Source organism: Podarcis raffonei, chromosome 10 (assembly GCF_027172205.1).
Source record: "Podarcis raffonei isolate rPodRaf1 chromosome 10, rPodRaf1.pri, whole genome shotgun sequence".
Lineage (NCBI taxonomy): Eukaryota > Metazoa > Chordata > Lepidosauria > Squamata > Lacertidae > Podarcis > Podarcis raffonei.
The window spans coordinates 28,436,979-28,455,560 of record NC_070611.1 but is presented as its reverse complement, the minus strand read 5'-3'; the positions used below and the strand labels follow the sequence as shown (position 1 = coordinate 28,455,560).

The 18,582-nt window shown below is 40.8% G+C and overlaps 1 protein-coding gene across 3 annotated transcripts in view; it reads left to right on the top strand.

Annotated features, from left to right (window-relative positions):
- SCAF11 (SR-related CTD associated factor 11) overlaps positions 1–10,764 on the top strand; it is a 28,613-nt gene extending 17,849 nt beyond the window's left edge. The window contains exons 11-15 of one of the 3 annotated variants that reach the window (XM_053405253.1): positions 862–3,708; positions 4,654–4,997; positions 7,445–7,618; positions 9,365–9,484; positions 10,040–10,764. In XM_053405253.1, coding sequence (XP_053261228.1) covers positions 862–3,708; positions 4,654–4,997; positions 7,445–7,618; positions 9,365–9,484; positions 10,040–10,168 — 3,614 coding nt within the window. In that variant the 3' untranslated portion in view covers positions 10,169–10,764. Of the gene's footprint in view, positions 1–861; positions 3,709–4,653; positions 4,998–7,444; positions 7,667–9,364; positions 9,485–10,039 lie in introns of all 3 variants that reach the window. The other 2 variants (XM_053405252.1, XM_053405254.1) reach the window with 2 other exon arrangements.
- The last annotated feature ends 7,818 nt before the right edge of the window (positions 10,765–18,582 follow it).

Below are 18,582 nucleotides of genomic sequence, written 5' to 3'. Positions count from 1 at the left end.
ACTAGGAATATACAGAATACATATCTGTGTGTTGCAGATATGTGCACACAGAAAGAAAGGAGAGAAGTTATTTTGAGGAATCATAAGTTCTTTTGAGGTAGTGTGTCTGCACAGTGTTCCTCAGTCTATCCCACTTTTTCCTGTTCATAGTGATTCTATGAACTAGAATAGGAATATAGGATTTAGGGATGACACAAATTGATGAATGATTCTGCACATATTTGAGCTTCATTCTGTTTAAGGGTGGGGACCTGAGAGTTTATGGCTTCATAGAAGAAGCCCATTTTATTTTAGGCTTTAGAGAATGGGGCAGAAATGGGACAATGAGCATTTGGGGTGAGGATACAAGGGCAAAAAGGGAGAATAGATTTCTAAGGGAGTAGAGACGCCTTCACACCTGAAGCACATTAATACCAGGGGCAATGCTGCTGGCTCCAGCTCCTGCCATGCACATGTTGGCATAGGCTTAGCTGCAGCAATCACATAGCAGATGGGTCTTTGCCAATGCATGGATGTACAGGGATGGACAAACTGCAAGCTTGGAGTGATTCATGTGTGAAGATTGCTCAGATAGTGAGCAGCAGCCAAGCTAGTGTTCTTGGTGCTTTGTACATAAAGTATGCTAATTTAGAAATTTGATCTCAGTTAATTTATTTGAAAAAATAAACTATAAAATAAGACATAACAGGCAAATTGGCTCTTTATGAAATGGCAGTAGCCCCAGAATAAAGAAAAAGCCTAGCCAAAGAGGCAAATACTGAATTAAATGTGGACATTTCTAAAATAAGTAATGTTTGCATTCACCTTACCTCAGTACATTAAACATTCTTTCCTCCTCTTCCTTTAATACATATATATTAGAGTCTTCAGAAAAGGGGCATGTTGTTACATATGTCCAGGAAGGAGAAGAGAAAAAACAAACTTCTGGTGCAGCTGGCACAAGAGGAACAAGAAGGAAGGTTTCAGATACTACACCTAGAAGAAGATCTGCCCGGAATGCTAAAACTGAAACCTCGAGTCAGTCTCAGAGTTCACCAAAATCCAGCAATTCCGGATGTGAGGCCAGTGGGGATGGTAGCTCATTTATGAATGCTGCTTCTGCAGAATCTGAGAAACTACCTCCAAAGCGGAAGGCTAAAAGAGGAGCTAAGCAGAAGGAACCTGTGGTTAAAAAGAAGCTCAGAAGTTCTGGACGTTATGGAAAACCATCTAGTGACCTATTAGACGATGAATCTGAGACAGAGGTAACAACAGTACTAGATAAAAGCAATCTATCCGACAGTGAAAATACTGCCACTGAGCTGAGTCACAAAAATGATGTAGAAACAGAGTCTGCTAATGGCTTGGAAAATTCCAAGGACTGTGTGACATGTCAGGAAGATCCTACAGGAGATGCTGGTGAAGGGCAGGCTACTTTAGACACTGGTTCCTGTGTTCAAGATCCTCCTTTGCTCACCGTAGAGGGAGACACTGAAAAATGTGAAGTAAAGGAAGACACTGAGTTTGAAAATAATGGATGTCCTGCTGCTGAAGAAGTAGATAAAATTTATAGTGCTTCTAGAGAAGATGCCTGCAATGATACAGGAACACTTACTCATGAGCCTCAGGAATTAGGCAGTCCTATGAATGAATTGCCGGAGAAATTGGAACCCATGGCAACAGCAGATCAGCCTTTGGACAGTCCCGGGAATGAAATCCTGGAGAAAGTCGAAAGTGTGGCAATATCAGATGATATGTTGGCTGATCCTGAAAATGAGTTGCTAGGTGCAACCGAATCTGTGGCAATAGAAGATGAGCCAGCGCCTGATTCTAGAAATGAATTCCTGGGAGACCTTGAACCTTTGTCTGTAGCAGATGAGCCTGTGCCTAGTCCAAGAAATGAATTGTTTGGCGAGTCAGAATCTGTAGCAATAGTAGATGAGATGTTGGAGAGGCATGAAAAGGAAATGCCCGAGAAGACATTAGCTCCTCATTCTTCTGAGGATAAATCACCAGAAGAAATGGGATTTGAGGCAGTAGTCAAGGAGCCATTGGAAAATACCACAAGCACGTTACAGCAGCTTCCAGTGCCATTGGAAATGGAAGGTATGAACACTGTCGAAAAAGAAGTTTGTGTACCCACAGAGAATGAAAAAGATAATGATTTATTAATTACAATTTCTTCAGAGAATACATTCAATCAGATTTTAGAAGAGGCTAGAGAAGATTCTAGAACCAGTTCATCACCTAAGTTGGAAGACCTTAAACATTTTAGCGAAGACAATAATGAGATAGTAGCTATGGAGTGTGACTCATTTAGCAGTGATCAGAATGAATCTCGGATAGACCAGCCACTAATGAGTGGTAGTGTAGAGCAAGAGGCAACCTCCTTTTCCCATGAAACTGAAAACTCAGTATCCCTTTCGAGCTCTTCTGACAAGAAGGAAGAAACAGAATCCTCCGCAGAACTTAAAAAAGATAAAAAGACTAGGACTAGAAGATCAAGATTTCATTCTCCATCAACAACTTGGTCACCAGCCAAAAGAGAGGGGAAAAGATCTCAGTCTCCATCTCCCAAGAGGGAGATTGTGGCTGAAAGCAGGATGTCTCGATCTCCTAAAAGGGATGTTTCCAAAGACGGGCGAAGATCTCTATCACAGTCTCCGAAACGAGATCCTCCAAGAGAAGAGAAGAGATCCCCATCCTGTTCTCCTAAAAGAGAAACTCTGAAGGAAGGGAAAAGATCTATGTCCCAGTCTCCAAAGAGGGATCTTACGAGAGAAGGGAAGAGGTCACCGTCGTCTTCTCCAAAAAGGGATTCTCTCAGGGAAGGAAGGCGATCTTCTCGGACACGAGCTAAGGAATCCTCTCCAAGGCACAAATGCCGATCTCAAAGTAGGGATAGAGATAGTGAAAAAGATGGGCAAAGACGAGATCATGAAAGAGAGAAGAGTAGGAGGAGATGGTCACAATCACGATCAAGGTCTCGATCTAGGTCAAGATCAAGGACAAGAAGCAAAGGCCCTTCATTCCCTAGAAATGAGAGGGATGGCTATTCACCTCCCAGGTGGAAAGAACGGTGGACAAATGATAGCTGGAGAAGTCCCAGAGGAAATGACAGATATAAAAGAAATGAGCAAGAGAAGCAGACAGAGGGTATGAAAAGAGAGAGGGACAGTTCAAGCAAAGATGCCGACAAGCAATCTTATTCTGACCAGTATAGGAAAGATTATCCAGACTGGGTTATGGAAAGGATAAATTCTGTTCCCGAAACAAGGAACAGAGAGAGGGACAATTTTAAAAATCAACCTTGGGATGAAAATAGGCAAAATGATTCAGGGCCTCCATGGAACAGAAGCTTTGGATCAGGTTGGAATTCAAATCGCAGCAGAGGTGGCCGTGGCAGAGGTGGCCGTGGCAGAGGTGGCTTTACATATGGAGACCAGAGTGAAAACCGCTGGCAAACTAAGAAGCCACACTCGGGGAATGCAAATAGTTCCGGAATTGAAAGTTCAAGGTTTCCAGAGCACCAACCATACAAACGTAAGATGGAGCAAGACTTCTCTTTCGATACACCTGCTGATAGGTCTGGGTGGACTTCTGCATCAAGCTGGGCTGTGAGGAAGACTTTACCAGCAGACGTACAGAATTATTATTCCAGAAGAGGAAGAAATTCGTCAAGCCCACAATCTGCGTGGACAAAGCCAGAAGAAGTAGCACCTGAGCAAGGTATTTATTTTCCCCATATTAACGCATAAATCACTGGTTTGGGATAGAGCGGGCAGACAGTCCCTCCTTTTTAAAAAAAAAAATTCTAAGAATGCTAGACAGGGGATGGTTAACTTTAGCTTCTGTGCAACGGTCCCAACTTAAATAATCACAGCCTTGCTGAAATGGCGAAGCCTTCAAAATGGGGTATGTTCCACTTTCCTGTTCACCCACTATAGCACACATGCTTCTCATTTAATGTTGAATAAAACTTTGATTTTTTTGGTGCCCTTAAAGCTTCAGTACATCTATTCAAAAATCTGTGGTAAAAAATTTTAACTCTTCGTGCTATACAGTGGATAATAATGTGGCTGGAATGTATCCGCTCAGTACAGCTCTGTGGAAAAGTATTTATGTGGCGCACAAAATAATACTTTTAAGAGAACCCTTTATTGTATGTTAAGTGAATGTCTATGAGGATTGTATTTGACATACCAGATATCCCTCCATAACTGTTTAGCAAAGTAAACAATGGATTGGATCCTAATATATCGAGAGTGCTGTTCCACTCATCAAAAGGATGCTCCTGAAAATCAGTGAGAGACGATTTTTCACTGATTGACCTTCCCTTCAGCCTCCTCTGCTTTCTTCTCCTGAAAACTGCTCTAGAGGGCTAGAGAGCTTCTGGAACAGTATGCTAGGTGGCATTGGACTTAGATCCATTCAACTCTGTAGTCCCATATTTTAGCCTACATTGCAGAGACAGCAAAACAAGAGCATATAAAATAACAAGACCATACTACCACGTGTGCTCTTTTTGGGGAGACAGAGAGAGAGAAATCTGGGTTCCAGATTTAAGATGATATTAGATACCATGTATTGACTGCATGCCCTCCACTGTGCTCTGTTTTTTGTAATGCTTTATGGAACTACATGTTTTCAAAATGTCTTTCCTCCGTCTGATAGATCCAAACTTCAAAGACCAAGCCAGCCAACAAGGCGAAAGTTCTCAACTACCCATAAATGTGCTGCAGCCACAGATGAATGTAATGACACCCGTAAATACGCAACATCAGTCGATGAATATCTTCCCATATCCAATGAGTGTTCCTGGTCCTATTGTGAACATTCAGCACAATCCATTTAGCCTTCCTCCACCGGTGCCCATGCATCTTCATACAGGAGTGCCTCTTGTGCAGGTAGCAGCTTCAGCCAATGTGTCTCAGGGACCACCTCCACCACCACCACCTCCACCACCATCCCAGCAAGTTAACTATGTTGCTTCCCAACTGGATGGAAAGCCAATGCAGGTATATCCTTTGGTTGTAAAAAAATAAATAAATGTAGTTTTAAAACTGACTTTTGGAATAGGGTTCAGTTCTTGTTTTATGTGAATTTTATGCATTTGGCTGGAAGTTTTCCTTAAACAATTTAATGCTGCAATTAGATTGACTCGGAAGCCCATTGGTAAGGGGGGGAAATTGGCTTGAATCATTCTTTAGGAAGCCCATGGAAGGAAAATAAGCTGTCCCCTCTTTCACCCTGTACACCATCCACAATTGTTCAGGATGGCCCTCATCTTAAGCCATAAAATATCCCCAGTTAACACTTATCCTTTGTTAGTTAACATTTCTCTTCCGTCATTCTAATGTGGAAAGTATTGCTTTATACATTATTTATACAAAAGGAAGAGAGGAGGAAGAGGAGCTTCAGTTTTTGGCTCTGTTCGTGCATACTGTTGTGTGGCTGTCATGCCATGTGATACGCATCTGTAGCGGGATAGGGTGATGGTTTATGAGTTTCCACATGAGCAAGAACTGCTCCCAGGTTAGGTGCCTGCCCTGCTGTGGAAACATAACACCTTGGTAATCTGCCCAACCCACCTGGTTGCTGGTTACAGACATCGCTGCTTCAGAGCAGAGTCCCCAGCAGTGTGGATACAGTGACTTTGCAACAGTGATAATGTATGAATTTGGTCTAGTTCATATTATTTTTAAAAAGCTTGTATGTAGTCTGGTGAATTTGTTTCCCCATTGTGAAAAAATTCATTGGCAGTAAATTCATACGCAGATGGTTTGAGGAGCGGGGGGAGGACAGCAACAGAAATTGTTCACAAAAGACTAAAATCCGCAGGATAAAAGCCAATCCCATATGTGTGCGTTCACTCAAGTCCTGTTCCAAGAAATACATTTTTGTTGGTGTCTTTATATGGAAGTGATAATCTTCATTGTTAAATTCATTTACATCTCATTTGATATACCCTACTTATAAAAAGGAACATGAGAATATTGGTCATTCTTTGTGTGGTGATCAATTTGTCATTACTTTGAAGAGGTCTGCTTTAGGTTAATATTCCTGGCTTGGGTGGGGTGTCTTTCGCATCATAATCAGAATGTTAATCGGGTTCAATTCCAGAAAGCTTAATCAAATTGAAACAAAACCAACACTGAAACAATGTCTTAATGAAGAGGGAATTGTGGGGTCGGGGTGAAGAGGGACCTCATTGGGAAGCCCTGACTCAGAGAACACAGAAGAGTTGCCCAGCCTGCACTCCACATCTAAACCTGTTGTAATTCTCCATATCCTTGTGAGACTAGGGTGGACTTCCTTCCACAACTGAAGAAAACATTCATGTAAAGTCCAGTGTTTGTTGTTCTTTCATGGTGGATGAATAGTCTGTCTTTGGATGATATGAAGCAGGAGAATGGGGAACCCATATCCCTCGAGATGATGGATGCATCAACCCCAGCTAGCAAGGCCAATGGTCAGGGAAGATGGGAGTTGTAGTCCAGGAACACAGATTAGCCATTCCTGACTATAAAGCAATATGCCTGGGAGGGGAGCTTTTGTCAAGATCTTGCTCGGCTGCCACATCTCTGTTAAATTACAAGTACCTATTCCGAAGTGCTTCTCAGAAAAGGGCCTCTGCATTTGCTCAACAGATAGCACCTTGTGAAATGTTTGCTGCTGTAATTGGCTACTTTTGGAATCTGCTCCCCCTGCTTCTGTCCTGGACGCTTTCTCATTCTTCCATTGCCATTCCCCAAGTATGGTATCTGAAGTGAACCAGAGCAGGATTGCAAATGACTGCTACTGAAGGAAGCAGACTCAAGTGCTTACACTTCTTGTGCACTGCTTGCTCCATATAATAGTTGGGCAGCGCTCATATTTTTATCACAACTGCCTGATCCAAGTGCAAAGCCAGAATGAAGGACTTCCATCTATTACTGGTTGGAATAAAAGTTTGCATTCCTAGGTTTATGGCTGCCTATTCTTCTGTGGATTGCTGTGGTGGTTTCATGGGCCCTCCACCCAGCTGTCAGTAGATCACTGAGAGACTGCCTTCTCACTGGTTCCTTCTGTCTTTATACCTGTCCTGGGTGGTGAGCTTTGGCTTCTATCCTAGCTGGCAAATGTATAGGTTTCCTTCTTACATGATGCACAGGAGTTCAGTCTCTCTATCTGCAGACTGTTGTTTTTCCCCCTTTCCAGTCTGCAGAAAAACCCCTTAGCCTGTGTTTTCACACAAATTGCCATGTTACTAAGACTATTGGGTTGCAGAGAAAGGGGAAATTGTCAGTGTCACATATAGGATGGATTCTGTAGTTAAGGCTAGCCTCAGCTGAGCTGAACGATCTCTTTCCACCTATTAACTATCTCTCAGAAATGTTAGAAACACCCAAGAACTAAAGGTTCATGGCAGGAGCATTGGATGCAACTAGTTAACATATTAACTTCTGATAACTTTTTAAAACAGGCTATTCCTAGTACTTCCCATGTTGCCAACAACATGAGTACAACCCTCTTGCCTGCTCCAACAGCAGCTGCTCTGGGAAGTGTGGAAACGGTTCAGGGACCAAGTTCTGGTAATGCAACATCGTCAAGTAACATCAAATCCTCTAATGCTGCTGTAAAATTGGCTGAAAGCAAAGTAAGTGTAACGGTGGAAGCCAGCGCAGATAGCTCGAAGAAAGACCAGGCAAGTTCAAAGCCAAGAGCAATGTGCATAATTCTGCAATGCTAAAATTGGAGAGAAATAATTATTTACCCTAAGGAAATGGAGAGGATGTCATAATTCACCTTCCATTTATATCATCTTTTTAGCTTCCTAAGAAATCATAAGGTTTCTTCTGGGGGGGGGGGAATTATAGACTGACCTTGCAAATAAATTCATTCCACCTCATTAGAGATGTCAAATATTTGGAAATGTTGAAGCTGTGGGAAAACTTACCAATTTGAAGGGGGGGGATACAAAGGGTGTATATATACAATATATACAATAGTCAAACCTGAACTTATTTACTGTTTTAACAACATAAAACAGATTTTTTTGAAACTTGAAATGTCTTATTTGGTTTTAGATTCAGCTAGGTAGCCATGTTGGTCTGATGCAGTAAAAATATATTTTAAAAAATAAAAAAATGTCCAGTATCACCTTAGGGACCAACTAAATTTGTTCTTGGTATGAGCTTTCATGTGCATGCACACTTCTTCAGATACTATATACAGATACTGAAAAAGTGTGCAGGCACACGAAAGCTCATACCAAGGACAAACTTAGTTGGTTTCTAATGTGCTACTGGACAATTTTTTTAATATATATATATATATATATATATATATATATATATATATATATGTCTTATTTGGCATATCTATGAAATTTAAAACTATAAACACCTCAGTTTTGTGCAAACAAAACTGCAAACATACCCAGTTGTAGTCCACTTTCTTCTGTGGGTCTTGATTAAAGTTCTCTTCTCACCCAGATTATTTCTGTGAGGCTTTTGCTTCTGACCTTTGTATTCTGCATCAAGGCAGGGCAGCAACTTGCTTGTTTTTCAGTTGGTGGCAATTAAAGTAGAGTGCTTCAGGGGAGAAGTGAAAAGATTGACCACAAAGGAGGCACCAGATCAAAAGGACAGGTGAATCTGGATGCTTCTGGTATCTCCATTCTAGACCATAGGTGACCAGAAGAAGGCAAGCAACAATTCACAAGCAACAAAGTCTTGAATACTCCTCTCAGGAAGGTGGTAGCACCCTCTAGGTGCAGAAGTGCCTCTTGGGTTTGATCGTTGTAGACTTTCTCAAGTCGAAAAATAAAATCTTTGAACAATATTTAAAGCTTTTTCAGAGTCCCCCCATAGCGAAAAGTTTTCCATTGGGTTTTCTTTTTCCTGGCCTTCACATCTTTACTTCCCAATCCATACAAGCGCTAGTTATTTTTTGATTAAAAGAGGAACGAAAGATCCAAATGTTGTGAAAGTTTCCTTGCCTGGTTGCTTAAAGGCAGCTGTTACTGGGTGGCTGTTTACAAGCCTTGTAGACAGCTAGCAATGCTTTATTGAACTCTCCTATCTGATAATCCTTAGATGAATAAAACTAGAGGTTCCATTGGTTTTGTAGTGTCAATAAAACTCACTTGTAAATCAAAAGGTAGTATGTTTGCATTGGTACACATGTTAAAAGCAAAAGTAGCCATGTTGGTTCATTAAAAAACAAAGAAACCCTAAAATCCTTAGTTGAGCAATAGTTTTTGGAACCAAGCATAGTATCACAAAATTGGGGCAAGCTTTCCCGTTCTTCAGAACTGTTCTTCATCTTAACAGTTATATCAAAAATGCTGGTTTGTGTGCCTTTTTCCTAAGTGTAACACTCTTTATCCTAATTTTTCTAGAAACTGCAAATTCAAGAAAGAGCTGCGCAAGAAGTGAAGCTGGCTATTAAGCCTTTCTATCAAAATAAAGATATTACTAAAGAAGAATATAAAGAAATTGTGAGAAAAGCTGTAGATAAAGTAAGTGATACACTATTAATATCAGACAGCATTTAGCAGTCTGCATTCTTCTAACCTTGAAACCTGTTGAACAGAGGAGGCAAAGAGGTGAGGCTAAGTGACAGGCTTATTGCTCTGGAGAATAGTTCACACAGGGGTTTGTTAATGGAGGTGAAATAAGTAGTTATAATTTAAGCTAGTCTTGTTGTACAATCTTGAACAATTCTTAGTGAACATGATAATAGGCTATGGAGAGAGTGCGGACTCAATATTTTATTCAGCTTGTAGTGTGTCTCCTGCCCCAACTGAAACCTTTATTGCCAGCCTGCTTTTAGAACATAAAAAATTGTTCTTGCTTAACTGATGGCCATTAGCAGTCAGTGTGGAGTTGGGGATATTTTCCTACTCCCCTGGGAAACTAGAAAGGCATGATGAAGCTTACTCCCCACCAGATACGCCTTACAAGGGTAGTTTATTGAGATCGTATGTCCCAATAATTACTCACTTTTGGTGTGATATTAAGTGGTATGGTTGGTGCCGGTTAACTTAAAGGTTGTGTCTTCTATTTTCACGTAGGTCTGTCATAGCAAGAGTGGGGAAGTTAATTCTGCAAAAGTGGCTAATTTGGTAAAAGCTTATGTGGACAAATACAAACATTCGCGGAAGAAAAATCCAGACGAGGCAGTTTTTGCGGAAAGGAAATGAGCGCAGGCTGGAATATGCCATCGAAATGTCTGTAAAGTGCAATTTTGACATGGACTATTAACTAAAAATAGTGGGTTGAAATATGATTTTGATAAAATTATTTTTCGATATAGTGTATAATGTTTTGTTATAAATAAATATAGATCAATGCTGCAACTTCTTTATCCTTTTTGGAAAGGATATGTAAAGAGAAACTAAAAGGAATAAAGGAGAGTGCCCCTCTTATTAGTAATATACAATTGTGTTGAATGCCACATGTACAGCATTTTGGTTCAAACAGTAGTGTATAAACACAGATGTTTGTCAAAATACAGTGACTTGGACAGATATGTACAATATATGTAAATCAGTCAGGGGAAAAATTCAAGGCAGATTTTTCTTTAATCCTCCTGCCAATGCCCCCCCCCTTTAGTTCCAATGAAATAAAGTGTTTTGCCTTGATTTACAGGCTCAAAATGTGTGTTTAAAAAGCACACTCTTTGTGAATAGAACAACTCACAAAAAAATCTACAGAAGTAAAATTTGTTGCCCAGAAATTTGGGCATCATTTTCCTATTGTAACACCAAATAAAGGCTATGCTGCTTGTTGTTTTGTGGCTTTTTAGTTCTTGTTTTGAGTTGTTAGATGAAATAAAAGTTCTAAAAGGCATGGTGCAGGCAACCAAAACCACTGCTTCATCCTCAAACTAGTTTTGGGAAATGACCTTTGAGTCGTCCTGTGAGTTTAAAAGATATTCTGTGCTTGATTTTTGTATATGGGCCCTAATTGCCTAACTTCAGTTTTGTCTTTTTATCTCCCATCACCTTGAGGAAAAACGTTCTGCTTGCTATTAAAGGTGGATTATGTAACCAATAGCCTTAGTCAACACTACCTGTGGCATACCACTGTCAGTTTTGGTCTACTGTAAGCAGCTGCTTGTAGTAGGCATGAGAAGTAAAAGCCAAATATAACAAAAATTGTGTCATGATGAAGGCTGCATAATAGTTTGCCATGCTCTTTCCATTCTGACCTCCCACTAGTATAATGCATGAGGCCTAGTCTTTTATTTGAGTTGATCTTTAAAGTGTTACACGATGCATGGTGGTGAAGGTAGTGCAATTGCTAGATAGGGCATTAGTAAGCATAATGCACTTCTACCTGAAATGGCTTGGTTGGACTTGGCATTGATTTTTCCAAAGTGTAGAGAAGTTACCACTAGCTCCTTCAACAGAAATGAAGAGTTAAGGAAACTAAAGGGGCCTTGGTTTAATAATGCTTTGAAGCAAAGTGCTATTACAGTGCAGTTAATCCTCCCAGGGTTTCATGGTAGCGGCTGTGATGTGTACCACATGTGGCACACAGCTGATGATTCAAACCATTTAGCCATGTGTTCCTGAGAGCCTTCCCACTGGTGGCAAACTAAGGAAAACCCAGGGCTGAGTGTGAAAGGAATATGGAGCACAGCTGTGTAAAGAGTTAGTTCACTTTATTTTTCAGACAAGGACTTGTTTGCCTGTATTTTGTGTGTAACTAAAGATAATATTTATCTTGTGGAATCTTTTTAGTGTGAATATTTCCCCTTCCTTTTTTTAAAAAAAAACAGTCAAACACTATGCTGTAGAGTTTGTGTTAGACTAGTAGATATTCCAATGATCTTTCAGCCCAGACTGGCTAGCACTTTTTGGAGGAGACAAAAACATCTCCTGTAGCAAATTGTACCCTACCATTTATGTAATCACACCATATGTATTTATGCTTACTGCATTCTCTCAATTATTGAAGATGGGGTGGGAGTGCATATCTCTCTGCTGTATACCAGCCTGGTGCAGATGTAACATTGCCAGATATTGGTTGAGCCCAACTTTCGCTTCTCTCCACCTCTTTCCCCCTTCAGACTTGAAGGCTTCCCATTTTGCAGTGCTAATGAGGTTCCATTTGGTATGCACCAAATACATTGCTAAATGTGATTTGCTTCCAACCAGAGATTTGAAACCTCCTTCTAACCATGGCTAACTAACTTGGTGCAGATATAACAATAGCCAGAGTTAGTGCTGGGAAGGAGAAGGAGGGGTAGGAAGGAGGGAAAGTCTGAGCCTGAGGCATTGCCAGCTTTAACAATGGTAGAGAGACTGCACGACGTTATCTGCACTGAGCCATATCGTTCCCTCAGGAACTGTTTTTCTTAAGAGTAACTTCATGGCATGAAGGTTTGATACGCCTTCCACATACTTAGGGAATTTGTTTAATATTTCTGTTCTAATACTTCTGCAGCACAACAGAGGCAGAGTTACGGCGAACCCTGTATTTGCTGTATTTCCAGTCCCAATGAAGAATATTGACTAGTATGTGTTCAGCCTCCATCTGCGTCAGGGCTGATGAACCTGTGGCCCTTCACAGATTGTTGGACTACAAGTCCCATGGCCCCTTAGCATTGGCCATGCTGCCTGGGCCGAACGGGAATTGTTGTCCAATATCTGGAGAGTCACAAGTTCCCCTGCCCTGGTTTACACCAATATTTAAAAACGGCATCTCAAGATATGCAGGCCTTTAAATTATGTGTTCAAAAATGCCAAGCATCACCTATATAGGTATTCTGATCCCACAAGATCAGAATGGGATTGGACTAGATGACCCAACCCAACAATTATGTGATTCTAAGAAAGTACTCATCAGTTGGATTAGGCACTGTATGTGCAGAAGGGTGTTGTGTGGCTTAGAGTGTATCCCGTGGCTGGATGAGCAACTGGAACCATAGCTCTGATTGTTGTGTTAGTGCTCTAAGCATTTATGGTGCCAGTCACTTGGTTGACTGCAGGCAAAGTGACTGCATCTGGCCTCGCCCACCCCCCAGTGACTGGTGTGCCAGTGTTGAAATGAAGTGCTACTTACCCACTGGTGTGAAGCGCATGCATAACTGGAATGGCCTGCTGATTCTGTTGCTCTGGGAAAATCAGCCGGGCTTGCTTTCATCTGAAGACACTTGAGAAAACATGTGCTCTTAGATGCACGGGAATTTCTTTGTTACATTAAGGCTGCAATCCTACACACACTTACAGGGGAGTAAGGCCCATTGAACTAATTCAGAAAGAGCTTGAGTGGAGATGCGTAAGGTCAGCCTTCAAGAGAGAGTTCTGTAGGCCTGTAGCTGCTGACTGATATCTTGTTAATCTCTTGGTGTTGTCGTTTTTCAAGAGTTTCAATAATGCAGAAGCAAACCCAATGGAGTGAAATTACTGTGAGAAAATTGATAAGATTAGAACATCATGAAATTGTATTAAGGGGGAGCGGCAGGTGCACTGAGCACTCCATCCAGTCTTTCCGTGTGCATGTGGCTTAAATATGTCTTTTTCTTTTTCTTTTTTTACAAAAATAAAAAAATAAAAAAATCAGGAGCACAGTGGCTGATTTAAGTCCAGGCTGTGTGATGTCTGTAGCATAAGGCTGGAATAAAAGTCTACTGAAACAATATTCTAAAGAGTTTTATGTAGTTCAGAATATTTTCTAATAAATTCTTTTGACTAAGTGGAAGGAGTCTGGCTCTTTTTAACCTGTGTTGGTATTTCCCAGTTATTTCCCAACACTTTCCTGGTATCAATGTCAAGCTGACCATTTGGTAGTTACCTGGGTCATCTTTTCCCTGTTTTTCGAATATGCAGACAATGTTTGACTGCCTCCAGTCTGCATGGTCAAATATAGACAGAGGCTCTGATACTACACCTGCAAACTTAGGGGCAGCTCCTCATGCCCTGGAGATTTGAGTTCATTTAAAGTAGCTAGGTGTTCCCTTACTACCTCTTTTCCTATCTTGGGCTGGAGCTGCCTCCTTAGATCATTTATTCTGTTATGACCAGGTTGGGCATCACTTTTCTTTTGGGTGAAGACAGAGGCAAAGTAGGTGTTGAGCAATTGTATACTGTTCCTTTGTAATTTCCCCTTCCATTTATTGCGCTTGCCCTTAAATCTCAGCTCATCTGTAAACTTTTTATGCAGCTACTGTACACTGGTTTCTGTAGATGCCTCCCACTTTTCTTTCTTGTTGGATTTGTCTGCATTTGTGCCTTCAATAGTTCACCTTTAAGATTAAACTCCCATCCATCTTGGACTCCCTTCTCTTTTAAGTGTTTCTGATCACGGGATCTCTGTGGGTTCTCTCACCCAGTGGATCCTTAAGCTTTTTTCTAATCAGTCCTCTTAAAGTCCAGAGTACATGGTGATCAGGCTGAGTGATCCTCTGTAACATAGCTGCTAAAAAGTCTCAATCTGTTGGCTGTCTCTAGCTGAAAGTGCTTAAACCTGAGCAGCAATTAATAGGTGTATGGAGAGAATTTTTTTATTGCTACTGTTTCCCAATTCAACCTGCTTCCTAACAAAAGTTATTTCAGCTTCTACAACTTGTATGTTGTATAGCCTCACTTATATAATGCTGGCTTTCAGCTGCTAAGCATATACACACACACAAACACGTTGAATGAGCTTAAAAAAATGGTGTGGAAATTGTCTATTCTTTTGAAATATCCTAAGAATAATTAAGTATGTGCAGCAATAAAAGGCTTTAGATATATTTTTGCCTTCTCTTCACAACTTTCTTCACTGGGTTATAGCATAACAGTTTACATTACACTTTGAAGTAAAATATATTTTATTAAGTACCCTTCTGAAGATTCAGGAATTTAGTTGCTGAGGTGTGACTTCAGACAGAAATAATACTCTAGTTCTGCCTGCCATATACAATCTTTACAAAGTAAGACAAGTGTCTAAAATGTATTATTCAGTAAGAGTAAAATATAAGTGGGAACTTTGAGGAAATGGAACATATTTTAAGCACTGATTGGGCTGGTACGAACTGATCTTTGCGATATAAGTTTGTGTACAATACACTGTTTCCTGTATTTGAAAATAATAATGCCATGTCCAGGTTCCACTTTTAAATTCACTTCAACAGATAGAAAAATTACATATTCTTTAGAACAGAGGTTTGCAAACGGACTGTGAATTCATGGTTAAATACAGGAGATGACACACCTTATCACACTGAATTGTTTTTAAATTGCATTTTTAGTGCTTTTGTTTCTTGTATTTTCTTGTATTCCAATTTGAATTCTATGCAATTACAATGGCTACGGCAGCCAGAGAAATCATTAAGTCCCCCCCCCCCCGGCAATTTTCAAGTGGTTCATGAGGGGGAAAGCTCAGGGGCCACTCCTTTAGGAAATAGAATTAAAAGGGTGCTCACCAATAAAAGATATTACTGGGTGGTGGTGGTTATTGGATGATCTGCTAAAAGGACAGTGTGCCTTACATTGTGACAACACATCACAACTTTGGCCTACCTGAAGGTTAGCTGAGCAATACTGGCACACAGGAATTGAACTGCCTGCATCAGAAATGAGTGTTTTAGGACTGCTGTACTGCAGAGAGGCAAGGGTAAATACCAACGAGTTGAGGCTACAGGGAAAGCTGCTTAACTCGGCCTTATGCAGAGTCCACTGGCAGAGTTCACAATAGTTTCCCTCCTCAACTCCCAGGATTTCCCATGCATCTTTCTCTTATGTCTCACAGCAAACAAGAAAGTACAATTTTTTGGTGGGGCAGTGGGGGGAAGAAGGTGGGGTTTGTCGCACAAGACCTCCCACCCAACTGTAGCAGCACAACCTGCATTTGCCAGTATGTGACTGAATCTTACCTTGGAAACAGTTGAGTCTGGAAGCACCCTAAATAAGAGGCAAATGCAGCATGGAGTTTTGATGAAGAACAACGTTGTGTGGAAGCTGCATGCATGAGGAGCCACGATCCTAAAATGAACACTCAGAGGGAAGCACTCCAATTGCTGAGAGGGACTGACGTAGCAGCAGAAAAGCCCCTTTAAAAAGTCATATAACTAAAGGAGAGCACAATTAGAGAAGGGACACGGATCAAAACATCACACATATCGGGAAAGAAGAGTGGGAAGGAAATAAGGTACTGGCAGTTAGAAAACTCTGGATAATAGTGTTGAAGCTCGGATAGCAGCACTTCTTGAAAGTTGGGAAATAAAAGTTGAAAGATACAAAAGTAACTGCTAAAATAGAGGATCTGTGAAGGGGAGGAAACATAGTAGGCAAGCTGATTTAAAAGAGACAGAATAAATTGTGATTTAGAAAAGACAGAATAAATTGTGAGGAAAGCAGGGGGAAGAACTTGATACACTTTTTAAAAGGTTTTCGGTTATGTATGCACACATACAAATACTCACACATCTAACTCAATGCAATGAGGGTGAGCCAGTGAGTTAGTGTTAAATTTAACAGCAACTGCCCCCCCACTCCTATGTCCCCAGGCAAATAGGCTTCTCTTTACACCTTTGAACAGGCCTGAAATAGGTCTCCAAATATGTTGGTTTCATGAGCACAGAAACCTCCCTGCAGTCAGAAACACTTTACTAGATCTCTTAGGCGTTACCAATAATGGTTGTTACCTCATGAGGGGGACAGTGGGAATTGTTGCCCTCAGACTTGTGGAGAGTGAAATTGGGTAGTGAGGATGCTCTTGTAGTCGAGGAGCTTCCTCGTGGCAGTTTATAATGCTTTTTCTAGGTTTCTAAATAACACAGGAAGCCTTTCACTGCATGTTTTCTTCAGCCCTATAATGAGCGCCTGAAGAATCATCAGAGGAAAACAACATATTATTTTTATAGCACAATAAGGTTTGGGCAAGTTTTCCGAAGAAGCTGTACTCGAGGCAGGCCACTAAACTACGAATAAAACAAATTTATTAAAATGTGGACAGTTCACACGCTAATTTGACTAACAACATGCTGGAATAAAAGTCTTAGTGTTTGCTGGAAGGGGAGGAGGGAATAATTGGTCCAGGGGCACATTTTTGAGGAGAATGTTCCAGAATCTTCTGAGCGCCACAGCTGAGGCCTCAGACACCTCAGCACAGGAGGTGAACTATGCCTGAGGTAGCTGTTCAAAGGCTCCTTGAGGCTTTAAAACTTTAAATCGCCTCAAATTGAACTCATAAATGGGACAGCAATGATGCTTGTAACTGAATAAAGTACGAACATTGTCTTGTTCTACTGGCCTTACGCAGCGGCCGTTTCCTAGACCAACTGAAGTGTCTGGAGGGTTTTCATGGGCAGCCACAGGTGGAACACTCAACCGAAACGCAGTCTGAAAGTTACTAGACCATGAATAACTGAGGCTTCATTTTGATTTCTTAGGCAAGTGCACCGCTAACTAGGTGAAGTTGGAAAAACGAGTTCCCCAGCTGAGCAACCAGAAGGGCTAGATCCAGGAGTGCGCTTAGGCTGCGAACCTTCTCCTTTAGGGGAGGTACAACCAGCACAGATAGTGGTGGAAGACATCTAGAAGCAATCCAGGAAACACTATTTCCATCAAACACTATTTCCATCACCATAAAGAGGAAGGAACCGAGAGCAGAAGCACTGAGTGGGGTGGGAGGGAAGTTAAGCTCATTTCAAATTTGGGCACCAAGCATTTCCAACTGTCCAAAGCATAGCCACAATGATATTGGGGGTGGGGAGAATAAACCTGAGGGAAGGAAGAAATTATGATTATTCCGCCCTATACCTGCACGTTTCAGGGCGGTTCACAAGATAAACGCACAATATAAAAACATAAAAACACACAGTAAAAATAAGAACAGGAACAACCCATTAATTCCCACCCTCCCCAACCCATTTTAAAAGGGTGTTGAATGTCAATCAACCAAAGGCCTGGTTAAAATGGAATGCTTTTGCCAGGCACCTTAAGGTGGTATAGTGAAATGGTTCTAAAAAGATGGGAGTAAATAATGAAAACCATCCAAAAATTTTGTCCTATATAAATTGGCAAGTCTTTATCCTACACTAAAAAGTCCTATAAGGTGGTATAGTGAAATGGTTCTAAAAAGATGGGAGTAAATAATGAAAACCATCCAAAATTTTTGTCCTATATAAATTGGTAAGTCTTTATCCTACACTAAAAAGTCCTATATGCTGTAACCTTTCCTCATAGGGGAGTTGCTCCAGCCACTTGAAAATTTTGGTTGCCTTTCTCTGTACATTTTCCAACTCTACAATATCCTTTTTGAGACAAGACAACCAGCACTGTACACCATATTCCAAGCGTGGACACTGCATATATAATGGCATTTCGATATTGGCAATATTCCCAATCTTTCATATTAAGACCGCAATGCTAGATTATGTCACTATGAAAACCATTTAATTAAAACTGGAGCCCTGCAAAGGAAAAATCAGCAGAACGGCATGGGGTTAAAAAACAGTGATATATGAAATGAGGAAACTATATTATTGCTTCTACAGTGGTGAAATAATGACAGAATATGGGAAAAATATAAATTACCCACCTGCAAATTTGAAATACAGTGGTACCTCGGGTTAATTCGTTAATACTTAATTTGTTCTGGAGGTCTGTTCTTAACCTGAAAC